This window comes from Panthera onca, chromosome F2 (genome assembly GCF_046562875.1).
Source record: "Panthera onca isolate mPanOnc1 chromosome F2, mPanOnc1 haplotype 2, whole genome shotgun sequence".
Taxonomy (NCBI): Eukaryota; Metazoa; Chordata; class Mammalia; order Carnivora; family Felidae; genus Panthera; species Panthera onca.
The window spans coordinates 80,397,484-80,410,360 of record NC_138356.1 but is presented as its reverse complement, the minus strand read 5'-3'; the positions used below and the strand labels follow the sequence as shown (position 1 = coordinate 80,410,360).

The window sequence follows — 12,877 nt, the reverse complement described above, 5'->3', positions numbered from 1 at the left end:
GATGTCTCTACACGCAGCCCCAAGCCAGGGGTCTTTATTCTGGTGCTAGGGCTGACGACAGAGCCTGTTTTCGAGGGCGCCGGGGACCGGACTTGGGGAGCGAGGTTGACAGCCTCTCCCGATGGCCCAGAAGCCCGGCGGGCGGTTCTCGGTGACAGCGAGCATATTCCGGTGCCTTTCTCTCTGAAGTCCCTAGTGCTTTGCTTCTCGCACGGCTGCCAGATTGACCCTCTCAGGCTTTGCGTGTTTTTCTCACTCACTCCGTGCAGACCGGCCTGGTGTGTGGTGGGCCTCGTGACTGAGTGTGCGGGCACCTGGCCGGCCCGCTGCTGTGCTTGGACAACCGGCAGCGAGGGCCGCAGGCAGGCTGCAGACTCGCTCCTTCCGGTTCTGCTCGTGTGTTTTTGTGGGGGTTTTGTCTGCTGCCTTTATTAATACTGTTTTTCTTTTTTCCCTTTCTCTGATAAATTTCTCTAACTTTTCCTCACCTCCCGTTCAACAATAGCCATGGAGGGTAAGCACATCATGTCTGTGTGTCTGTCCCACTCCTTCACACCTAGCGCTCAGCATGTGACTGTAGCAGAGATCAGGAAGCCTGGGGGGGGGGGGGGGCGCGCACTTTTGCCGGGCTCCTCACCAAAAACAGCCTTTTACCTGCCAGAGACTGGGGCATGAGCATCTTTGCAGTGACTGACTATTCCTGTCCACGTCTGTCCCATGTCCCAAAACTTATTTATTTTTTGAGAGAGAGAGAGCCCAAGGCAGGGAGGGGCAGAGAGAGAGAATCCCAAACTCGGAACAGCCAGGTCCCAGGCTCCTCGGACAGAGTCAGCCCGAGGGGGCAGAGTGGCCCCTAGAGGTGTGGACCGAGCGCCGGCCGCAGACCCAGCGGCAAACAGCTGCTGTCACCTGCTGCGGTTCAGTCTCCTTAAACACACAGGCTGCCGTTCTGTGCCTGCTCTTGCCGACTTGGGCCATTAAATGCCGCTGGGGACTTTCCGCAGACCCTGCGCTCGCCCGCCTTCGGTCGGAGTCCGGCTTATCCTGGGTCCCATTCGTGGTGTCTCTGTGCCCGGGCCCTGGGGTGGGCGCCTGCACGTGAGCCCCTTTATGTCACCGTCACCACGCGGCCAGGTGAGGAACCGAGGCCCCACCACCCTCGAGGGCAGCGCTGGGCTCCCGGCGGCAACACCTGCCAGCATGTGGTGTCGCTTCACAGACTTGCACCTGCCGGCTCCTAACAGTCGTGCAGGGAACACGCACGTTTCCGAAGTTAGGGGGGTGGAGACAGCCACGCTGAGCCCTAGTTCTTCCTTCCTGCAGGAGCCCCCTGCCGTAGAATGCTCGACCAGCTTCCTCTGAAATCCTCAGAGAGATGCCAAATACGTGAATTCTTTCTTGGCGAATGGTTGTGGAGGGGCCTTGAATCACTTCTCTGGAAGAATCTGGGGCTTTTAGTATAATGTGTGTGATGCCGTCTCCTTCCCTTTAACTGAGTTCAAAGTCATAAAAAAATTATTGCCTCGGACCCTTGTCACGTGGATGGATTACTTTCTTGTCATCCTCTGAGTGAGCCGTAGCCTGGTCAGACCCAAAAACTCGGTGTGATCTGCTTTGATCTCTTTTAAAAACCACCCCCCCCCACCCCCCCCCACCGCCCCCGCCCAACTGCAGGGATGTGCTGCCACCTAGTGGGGGCTGGCGAGGTGACGGCAGCTTCTGTGTTGCAGCTTCAGCCCCAGGAAATCAGCCCCCCGCCCACTGCCAACCTGGACCGGTCCAACGACAGGGTGTACGAGAATGTGACGGGCCTGGTGAAGGCTGTCATCGAAATGTCCAGCAAGATCCAGCCAGCCCCCCCGGAGGAGTACGTTCCCATGGTGAAGGTAAACCCCACTTGCGTGCCCACTCCCGCGGAAGGCGTGGGGACCCTCGGAGTCAGACCTGGTGCTTCGGGAGCCATGTGTGAGGGTCCCGCACAGCGACCGTGCTGAGTCAGGATGAACCCTTGGTCCCGTAGTAGCTGCTGCTCACACGTACGGACCAGCCTGTAGCGTGAAGCGTGAAAGCACGCGGGCCAGCGCTGTGCGCGCCTTCGGGACACGCGGCTCTGCCGTGGGAGCACCAGCTCGCGCACACGGGAGCCCGGTTGTCCTTCAGACGCTGTCCGGCGAAGGGGCCGTCGTGGAGAGGGACGTCGAGGGCTCTGGCCGTGCGGTTTCCTTCAGCTCTCTGAAGTGTAGCTGCTCTCTGAGCTTTTTCTAACGAGGGTCAGACAGAAATGAAAACGTCCTGCCGCTAGCCTAGCCCAGCCTTTCCAAGCTGTGTTCCGGGGCGTGGTGTCCCGGAAGAGAGTGCCAGAGGCTCTGAAAAGCGATGCCAGGCCCCCACGGAGCAGGGCACTGGGCAGGCTCAGGGGTGTCCGCGGTGCAAGGAGCGCCGTAAAGCTTGGCTCTAAGCCTGGATTTCCAAAACGTGCACTTGAAAAGACGCTTCTTTTAAAATTACGGCAAAACACGTAAAACACAAAATCTGCTGTCCCAGCCACCGCGAGGTCTGCACTGGTGTTAGGTTCGTTCACACCGTTAGACAGCTGGCCTCCAAGACTCTCCTCGCCTTGCAAAGCTGGCGGCGTCCCCGTGCACGTGGCGGGGCCTGGTGCCCCATCTCCCCTTTCGGGGCGGGCTTATGCCACTGAGCACCGCGCTGCACAGGCTCGCCCACGCCTTGGTGGGCGTCAGGATGTCCTTCCTCTTCGAGGCTGGCTGATCATCCCGCCAGGGACCACATCCTGAGAGTTCAGAGATCTGAGTGTTAGAAATTCCTGATGACTTCGGATCGGGCTCAGTACCGAGGAAGAGAAATACGGAAATGTTCATGCAGTGTTAGAAAGGAAACAAGGCCTGTCACCGAGGGGAGGGGCGCTGCTGGCGTGAGAGTCCTTGCGTGTGCTCTGACACGGGTGTGGTCTTGTCTGCTAGGAAGTCGGCCTGGCCCTGCGGACATTACTGGCCACCGTGGACGAGACCCTTCCAGTCCTGCCAGCCAGCACTCACCGAGAGGTAGGACACAGCGCCCCCTTCCTGCACTGGCAGTGCGGACAGGACGCGCTCTGAGGTCGTGACCTTCCACCAGCGAGGCCCGTGGGCTGTGGCTTGCCTGCCAGGACGTGGCCGTTCACCGTGGAGGCAGCGTGGGCCGGCACCCACTGGGCTCCGTCACGTCCCGCTCCACTGCTGCTCCACAGCCGCTGAGGCGGGGCCCAAAAGACAGGCGGCTCGTAGGGGACGGTGGGGAGCACGGGTACAGGGCTGGGTGAGGGCCACATCCTCCAGCGCCAGCTCGGGGAGAGGCCAGAGGACAACGGAAATGAGCCGGGAGAGGCAGCCCACCCTCCTCCCTTGAATTCTCCTGAAAAAATTAGACTTTGCACACGGTGCCGGTTTTCCACATAGAGTGGTGATACCGAAAAGTGCCTTTTGAGTGAAAACATGTGTTTTAAAATTTTTTTAAGGAATCAAAATTCACCTAAAGCCTGGTCTCTCGGCACTAATCCTCATTTTTGCCGTTTTTGGCCATTGTGCATCATGTGTTGACTAACAAGTGAGCAGACACAGCTGCATTGTTTTAATAAAGCACCCAGCTGTGCCGGCCTCCAGGGGTGCGCGCTGTCCTCCAGAGGGGCCCCTGGTCTCCTCCTGAGGTGGATGCCGCCCGGGCCACACGCACATGTGGCTCTGTCCCCCAGACTCTGAGGCTGCCCCAGCCTTGCTCCCCCTTCTTACTCTGTCCCCACGCCTCCCAGCTCCTGCACCTACCTTCCCGCCGTCCCTAACCCTGCAGCCCAGCAGGCTCTGTTCTCATTTGTTTTCTTAGTTTGTATTTGAAATGATGTCAAACTTAAAGAAAAGTGGTAGGAATAGTGCAGAGAATTCCCGAACATTCTCCACCTAGTCTCGCTGCCTTTTAACATTGTCCCACAGCTGTGTCCTCGGTCTCTGGTTATCACCACACGGTCTCCTTCCTGTGAACCGTTTGACCCTCAGTGTTTCCATCTGTATCTGCAGTCGGGAGGCGGTTCTCACACGCTGTAGGGTTCCAGCAGCCTGGGCCGCCAGCGCCCCGCATTGTCCCAGTGCGTGGTCACACCCGGGAGCCTCACCGTCTGGTCCACAGCCAGCAGAGCTCTGACGTGACGCCCGCGACAGTCTGTTAGCCCGCTTCCTCCTGGAGTAGGTCCTCAGACTCTGTCTTTCTGCCATCAGCGTCTCGGAAGGCTGTAGGCCAGTTACCTTGGAGAGTGTTTATTCCCAGAGAGGAGTTGAGGGGTTTTGTGCGAAGACTGACGTTCCCTCCTGATGAGATCGAGGTCGAGTTCTCCTCGGGACATTGTGTCCGAGGGTCCTGGTGTCCAGGTGACGCCTGTCTTGAACTGGCACAGCCCGTATCCATGCTTCCCTCGCAAAGGGCCTCAGGTCGCCTGAGCGGTGTACCTGTGTATTCCTAGCCGGTTGGGCGCTAGCTGGCTTGTCTACCTCGTTGGGACTTGAATCGGTCTGTTCCACAACGAGCGAGAGTTTTGCCAAAAGGGGGAAAGTTCCAGTGCCAGAGGCCAGAAAGTGGTATCCTGACATGAGTGTTTTGCCAGAGCCATTTCTAACTTCTTACTTCGGCCGATAAAGCCTGAAATTGCCTCTCCGTCTGCCCTGAGGCTTCTGCACCACTTGCTCTCGCATACACGTTTTTGGTTGATTATTGCTTTTTAAAAGAAGGAGAGAAGCTTTATTTGATCTTGCTTCCGCCTTCCTCGGTCCCTCTGTCCCCTCGTGCTTCCTGAGAGAGCGGCCGGTCCTCCTGGGCCAGATTGTCCCCATTCCTTCCCTGCAGCTGCCTGGGGCCACCGGCGACCGTGCCCCCCGAGCCCCCATCCTGGCTCGTCTGCGAGGCCCCCGCGGGCTTCAGAGCCACCCTCCCTCACGTGTCTCGGGCCCACATCCTGCTCTGGTTCCTCTTCTTGGCTGCCCCGAGCGTGGCCGTCCCCAAAGGTGCCGCACACCCCTGTCTTACAGAACGCTTTTTCTCCTTGGCGGCTCTCTGCCCCTTACATGGATGCAAGTATCTGATGCCTCCGGTGGGACCTCTGCCTGAGCTGTTGGATGTCTGCCTTCAGCAGGACATTCTGCTCCTGGTTTTGCTCCCAGTTGCTGGGGCCACCATGCTCTTGCCACCCCTGCCTCCGGGAACCCCCTTCTCCTCCCCCCCCCCCCCCCCCCACACACACACACACAAGCAGCCGCTCACCTGTCGGCATCACGCCGCAGGCTGGGCCTGTCCGTCCTCCCTTCCGCCGCCCCCCTCCCCTCAGTTCCCACAACAGCCTCTGAGCTGCCTCCTCTGCCTGTGGCTCTCCCGCCCCTCCCTCCCACTCCCACACGGCCACCAGGGCCCTGTTGCCAGAATTACTCTCCGGACGATGGCATTCCCCTCGCTAAAAATCTCCTAGGCCTCCCATTGTCCCAGCGGGATGGAGGTAATTTGTCACGGCTTGTGAGGGAGCCAGCCTCCTTCTACGGTCATTCTCCTCTGTGAAGTCTCCTGACCCTCCCAGAACGAATGGATTGTGTCTTTCCGTTGTGGATTCATCCCAGCGTATTGGAGGTAGTTGTGCGCAGGCTTCTCCGCACCAGACTGCACACAAGTGTGTCCGTTTCCTTCCTTAATCCACACCACCAAGTGCCTCGTACGGGTGTGCGCAGTAATCAGTAAAGGACCGAGCAGTAAATCGTCACCGGCTGAATAAGCAGACGGGGAGGGAGAGACACCCGAGCAGAGCATCCCGATCCCCGAGGCGGCTTTTTCCGCCACTGCTGCCCCCGCTCCAGCCTCTCATCAGTTTGGGAGGGCCGCGGTGGGACCGGGGTGTCCTTCTCGCACAGCAGAGGCAGGTCCTGAGCCATGGTTGGTCTTGTAGGAAGAGCACTAGACTGCGAGTCCAGACCCAGGTTTCTGTCTGGAACCGGAAGCCAGGCAGCTGGGCAACCTCAGCGCGTCTCCTTGTGTCTCGGCGCCAGGCTGGGGGCCTCCGAGGTTCCGTCAGAACCTGTGATTCCTTTAAGAAGCCAGAGTCCTGCCAGTCACTGAGATTCGTGGTCGCTGAGGGCTTTGGTGGAAAGAGGCTGCTGGTGCACACGGGCGCATGCATACTCTGTCGGCCGGTTTCCTAGAGGAAACGCTGATCTTACCCCGTCTACCTCGGGCAGGTTTGTTTACGGGGAAGAGCGTTTCTTCTCCGGAGGCGCCCAAGGCAGGTGCATAAGGGTTGCCTGAGCGGAGCGTGGAACGTGCCCGTCCTGACGCCTCTCTTGTGCTTCCAGATCGAGATGGCCCAGAAGCTGTTGAACTCCGACCTGGGCGAGCTCATCAACAAGATGAAGCTGGCCCAGCGGTGCGCCATGACCAGCCTACAGCAGGACCACAAGAAGCAGATGCTGACCGCCGCCCACGCCCTGGCCGTGGACGCCAAGAACTTACTCGACGTCATCGACCAGGCCAGACTGAGGGCACTCGGACACGCGAGGCCGCGCTGAGGGGCCCCCCGGGCCTCGGGGAGGACGCGCCCCGGCGCCCCGCCAGCAGCGAGGGGCTCCCCCCGTGCCCGGGGCTGTGACTGACGGCCGGTTCAGAACCTCTCTCGGACAAATTTAACCGCATTTGATTTGAGTTCGTTGTTTGGTTTTGTTTTTCTTTAATCATGGTGTTCGGAAAAGTCCAGGATCCAAAATGTGGCATTTTTCTGAGAATGAAAATTGTTCGTGAGAAGCTTTCAAGAATCACCAAGAACAGATGACCGTCCCATGAGGGCGTGTTTCCGTGGAAACGGCCCAGTGCGGGGCCTGAGCCAGCTCAGCTGCGCACAGGCAGAGGAGACCGGGCGGAGAATTCCGGGAAACCCGAGGGGCTGAGAACTCTTCTGCGTGTGCAGAGTGGCCAGCCAGACCGGAGTTTCTGCTGTGAGGACGCCCTTCCGTCGCAATATGCAAACGGCACTCTAAGAGAACATCAGAGCTATATTTTGAAGACTTGGGTCATTTCAGAAACAAACAGAACAACAGCCACCCTTCTGTCTTTCCCGCCTTTTACTTTCCTGTTGGATATGTGAAGATTCGGTTGGAAGCTAGCTGTAGACCACACTAAAAACTTTTGTCTTTTTTCACCAGAATAATGTGCCAGTTTTTTGTAGCAATGTTATTTCTCTTGGAAGCAGAAATGCTTTGCACCAGAGCACCTCCAAACTGCATTGAGAAGAAGTTCTGGAACCATCCCTGTTTTCCATTTTTATATAATTTATAAAGAAAGACGAAAGCCATGTTGACTATCTTGCAGCCACTAGAGCTGACTAACCCTTCCTCGTGTCTGTCTTCCCAGGAGGCGAGTAAGCAAAGCAGAGAGAGTTGGTTTTCTTTTGATGTCCAGTTACACCATCCATTCTGTTAAGTGATTTTGAAGAGTACACCCTCCCTTTAGTTTGTCGGGGGATATAAATTATTCTCAGGAAGAATATAATGAACTGTACAGTTACTTTGACCTATTAAAAAGGTGTTACCGGTAAAGTTGTCGGTGTAGTAGCCTTTCTTTGGGTTCCTTCAGACCCTTTAAAAGTTTTCAGGCGACTTGTCAGATAACATACAGGAAAGCTCTCGACAATTACTGGTCCTTCTTTCCCTGTCTTCTAGATAGGTCAAGGATTTTAGCACAGGAGGATGGCCGCACACAAATCAGGCCTTTCTTTCCATCTCTGCCTGTCACGTGCAAAGTCGAGAGAGGAATGATGTCCATCTGGGAGCCGTTGCCTCTGTGGCCTTGATGTCCTCATGGGCGTCGCGGCCTCGAGGACACAGCTGTGACCGGCTCTGTCACTAGGGAAACGGTCAGCACGCGGTCCCCCAGACCCGCCCCAGTCTTGCCAGAACCTCTGAGCCGGAGCAAACAGCACTGGGCTCTGCAGACTGGGAAGAGCCAGGAGCCGAGCTTCCGAGTGGAGGGATTGAGGGGATGTTCCCAGGTACATACATATTCCCATGGCTGCGGCGGCCGCTCCTTCTCTGGGCCCAGGACACCGACTTCCTGGGAGGAAAAGGCCAGGGGGTGTTACCCTGAGTTTCCCTCACTGTCCCGCTTCCTCCTCGCTGCAGTGGTGGCCGTGAGGTCGACGCCCCCACATACGTCACAGGGGGGCCTGCTGTCGGGCCAGTGTCCCCGGGGAAGGGGGCCCAGTCGCCACGAGAAGCACTGCCTCACAGCGAGAGTCGCTTGAAATCGTACCCTTTTCCTCCCGGTGTGTCTCGTCCTCTGGCGCGAACAACTGAGGTAGGTCTCGCGCATCCTGTGAGGCAAAGAAAGAAACGCATTTTGGTCGCGGGAACGGGCGAACACGGGCCGGACGGCGTGGTGTCCGCACGGGAGCTGGCCTGTGGTGTGCTGGCGCAGGGGACCGAGGGACTGTCACAGGGACGCTCGGGGGCTCAGCTGTGTCACCCTGCGGGGGACCCCGACCTGACGTGAAAGCCGGTCCGCGTCGGGCAGGAGGAGCACGACAGACGGTGAACGTCCCCCGCTCACAACCTCACGTCTGGGTTCCTCCAGCTGGTTTGTACCTAACAGGAGCTTAGTTAGGGAGTACTTCACATAGAGAGAGGGCACACACACACGGTGCTCGCTGAACTTGTCACGAAGCAGCAGTCCTGTAACTGACGCCCGATTCAGACACAGCGTAGCGCTTACGGCACCCCGGTCCCCGCTTCGCAGGAAGGTGGCAGCCGCCCGATCGTCCTCTGTCCGTCCAGACGGCGGGAACCTGTGCGGGAGACCGTTGGGGGGCCTTCTTCTCCGGGTCTGCACAGAGTAGGGGACACGCTGCCATCCCTCGGGAGGCCCCCTCTCCACTTGGCCGCCAGTCCCCATCCTGCCCCGGGCGGTGGCCCCACCTCCAGCACTAACCCTCCACCCGCTTCTAGGAAGCCGCCGTCTGCACTCTGGCTCTTCACTCGGTGACATCTCGGACTGCCCGTGCTGCGTGCGCATCCCGTGCGGCCCGCGTTCCGTCCGCCGCAGCCCGTTCGCCTGTGCACCTCCTGCATCGTTACCGACACTGCCGCGGGCGTGTACGTGCACGTAACACATTCCCGTTTCTCGTGACAAACAGCCGTTGGTGCTGTTTCTGGAACTTACGGTAAGTGTATGTTCGACTTCCTCAGAGACCGCCAAACCATCTTCGCATGTGGTTGTGCCGCGTGGCACCTTGACCAGCAGTGTCTGAGCCTCCCCGGTGCCCATTCCCGTTGGTCCTGTCATTTCAGACTTGTGGCAGTTTGCATCTCTGATGTTAAGCATCTTTCTCTATGCTAAGCGTTCCTTACCTCTTCTGTGAAGTGTCTGCACAAATATGTTGCTTTTTTTGCAACGGGACTGGTGAGCATTTATTTATGAGTGCTAGAGCCTCCTTATGTGTCCCGGGTGCTCGTCTCGTCACATTCCCACTCCGGAGGGGAGCCGTTCACCCTCGTACGTCGATTCTCCCTCAGAGTCTCCAGGCATCTTCCCACACCTTGATTTCAGACTTCCGGCCTCCAGAACTGGGGGAGAGGAAGTTTCTGTTGCTTTAAGCCTCCGATTAGCAGCCCCGGGACACTAGTCCTGCCTCCAAGTGCTTCAGCGTGCGTCTCCTGAGAGCAAGGACACTTACACGCACGACACGGCCTCACACTCCGAAGACTTCACGTTGTCTAATGTACGAGCCGCCAGTAACGTGCTTTACATCCTTTTCCCCCAAATCCAAAACCCAGTCCCGGGTCATGCCTTCATTTGGTTGTGCTGGTGTTTTGGCGGTGCTGGTTTCCAGGAATTTTGCAAGCTCTTTGTCAAACACCGCCGTTATTAGAAATTAAGTTATATACACCTATAACTAATTAAACTATATTGGAAACTAAGGTAACAAGCGCACAGAACTCAGCGCTTCCTCATTACTACATCGTGCTGTCGCCTAAGCTCTCGGGCTGTGTGTGTCGATTGTGGCTGTTTGACTACACACTGTGTGACCGTGTGTTCTGTGCGTCCCTGCCCACGTCTGCGTTCGGTGACCTCACCTCGGCAGCTTGAAATTAGCCAGGGCGGGAGTATCTCTACCGCGGAAATCGGCAGACACTACGACTCTTCCTCTGGGAACCTGTTGTCCACCGTTCGTGGCACACGGCTACCCTTTAGTTCCCTTTGTCTTTCATGACTGTGTTTTTTAAGAATGCAGGCCAGTTGGGGACAGTGACCCTGTTTCGGCTTGCCTGAAGGCTCCGCGTTACGAGATTCAGGCCGGCCAGCAGGTTCTGTACCTGGTGACGTGAGCCCCGTGGTTCCGCTTACTCGTTCTTTCTCCCAGCTTTGGGGGTGACATGGCCCGCGGTGGTGCTGAGTGGACCGAAAAGCTTGACTGGTGCCAACACCCTGTGCTTCTGAATGTGCTCTGGAGACGACAAGGCAGCCCAGTGGGGATCCAGCCGGACTTGCTTTCTATCTGTCACTAAGGCAGTGACTTTGCAGAAGGGAATCCCCCCCCACACACACACACACCCTCACAGCCGCCAGGACTCTGTGAATGTTTATATGGATCTGGAGTAAAAAAGGCGGGGCGGGGGGACGCCTGGGGGTCAGTCGGTTAAGTGTCCCACTCTTGATTGCCACTCGGGCCACGATCTCATGATTTGTGAGATCGAGCCCCGCGTGGGCTCCGTGCTGACAGCGCAGAGCCTGCTTGGGATTCTCTGCCTCCCTCTCCGCCCCTCCCCTCCCTCTCAAAATAAAGAAATAAACTGAAAAAATAAAATGGACCGGATAGCGGCTGGCTTTCAGTTTTGCCCTGCGTTACACATTTTCCTGGGTGACCTGGGGCCGGGCACCTGGGTGGTTTTCTCGTGGGCGTTTCTGTAACTCGGCGTTGCTCCCCCACCCCCCAGATGGTGTGGGCACTCACGGCCACCGCACAGCCTCACAGGCACGCCCCGACTTACCTGGGTGTGGGGCACCCTCGTCATTGTTGGACACGGGCCTCTGGAGACACTGCCAGGACACAGGTCAAGGTCAGGGCCCAGGTGCCAGAGAAGGCCCAGCGCCTTCGAGTCCACAGAAACGGACCAAGAACTACAGCTCATCCCCACGCAAGCAGCCCGTGACCACTGTCACCGTGGGACTTCAGTACCCACGTGGGATCGGCACAAAATTTAACTGACTTTCTGGAAAACGGGGGTGCGCATCGGGGTGAGGGAAAATCCTGCTTTCCAGGCAGAGTCTGCAGGAGGCAGGGGGCTGCACACCCTCCTATGGTGAACCCCATTGTGTCGGCCTCTCTGTCCCCTCCTCTGTGACACACAGCCATGTGTGAACCTCCCTGCGTCCTGACAAGGGCCCACGTATTCGTGCACGTGCGTGTAGTTACAGAAGCAGGCCTAAAGGCCGTGTTATCTAACGCTTTCATTTGGTTTTTTTTTTAAAAATATTTTTAACATTTATTTATCTTTTAAGGAGAGAGAGAAGCAGAAAGAGGTAAACAGAAGATCTGAAGCAGGCTCCATGCTGTGAGCACAGAGCCCGATGTGAGGCTTGAGCCAGTGAACCGTGACGTGAGGTCATGACCTGAGCCAAAATCAAGAGTCAGCCGCTTAACCGACTGAGCCCCCCAGGTGCCCCTGACGCTTTCATTCTGAAATGTAATCAACCTTATCAAGTATAAGAGGCTGTTTAAGTCCATTGGTTTTACTATATTAATTTCAGCACCTTGACAAATGTGTTTATCTGCAGAGAAAACAGGAAGAAGCATGTGTGGAATTGTGTGACAAACACCTACTCTTTCTGTCTCTGTGAATTTCAATTTCTTTACAGGTTTTCAGGCAAACAACTTAGTATTAACCCAAGACTCAAAGTCAATTAGGAATTTTAAAAGTTGTGTTTAGATTGGGAAGAAAGAATAATGAAATTGCTGGTGGTATTAAAATCTGCAGCAGATGCAAAAGACATGACTAGACGCTTCTCCAAAGAAGACATCCAGATGGCCAACTGACATGAAACGACGCTCAACGTCACTCATCACCGAATCAAATACAAATGCAGATCAAAACCACACCGAGATACCCTCACGCCGGTCAGAGCGGCTACAATGAGCAACTCGGGAAACAACAGATGCTGGCGAGGACATGGAGAAGCGGGAACCCTCTTGCACTGTTGGTGGGAATGCAAACTGGTGCAGTTGCTCTGGGAAACAGTGTGGAGGTTCCTCAAAAAACTCAAAATAGAACTACCCTACGACCCAGCAATTGCACTACTAGGCATTTATCCACGGGATACGGGTGTGCTGTTTCGAAGGGACACATGCACCCCAGTGTTTCTAGCAGCCCTATCGACAATAGCCAGCGTATGGAAAGAGCCCAAATGTCCATCGATGGATGAATGGATAAAGAAAATGTGGTGTATATATATATACAATGGATATATATATATATATATATATATATATATATACTCAGCAATCAAAAAGAGTGAAATCTCGCCATTTGCAACAACGTGGATGGAACTAGAGGGTATTATGCTAAGCGAAATTAACCAGCCAGAGAAAGACAAATATCATATGACTTCACTCATATGAGCAATTTAAGATACAAAACAAATGAACATAAGGGAAGGGAAATAAAAATAATATAAAAACCGGGAGGGGGACAAACATAAGAGGCTCTTAGATATAGAGAACAAGCAGAGAGTTGCTGCAGGGGTTATGGGAGGGGGCATGGGCTAACGATAAGGGGCACTAAGGAGGACACTTGTTGGGATGAACACTGGA

The 12,877-nt window shown here is 56.1% G+C and overlaps 1 protein-coding gene across 19 annotated transcripts in view; it reads left to right on the top strand.

Moving 5' to 3' along the window:
• The window catches only part of PTK2 (protein tyrosine kinase 2), a 257,923-nt gene extending 250,313 nt beyond the window's left edge, over positions 1 to 7,610 (top strand). For all 19 annotated transcript variants that reach the window (XM_078441853.2, XM_078441844.2, XM_078441846.2 and 16 more), the window contains 3 exons: positions 1,731 to 1,886; positions 2,982 to 3,062; positions 6,375 to 7,610. In XM_078441853.2, the coding sequence (XP_078297979.1) occupies positions 1,731 to 1,886; positions 2,982 to 3,062; positions 6,375 to 6,587 (450 nt within the window). In that variant the 3' untranslated portion in view covers positions 6,588 to 7,610. The remainder of the gene's footprint in view (positions 1 to 1,730; positions 1,887 to 2,981; positions 3,063 to 6,374) is intronic.
• Positions 7,611 to 12,877: the final 5,267 nt, after the last annotated feature.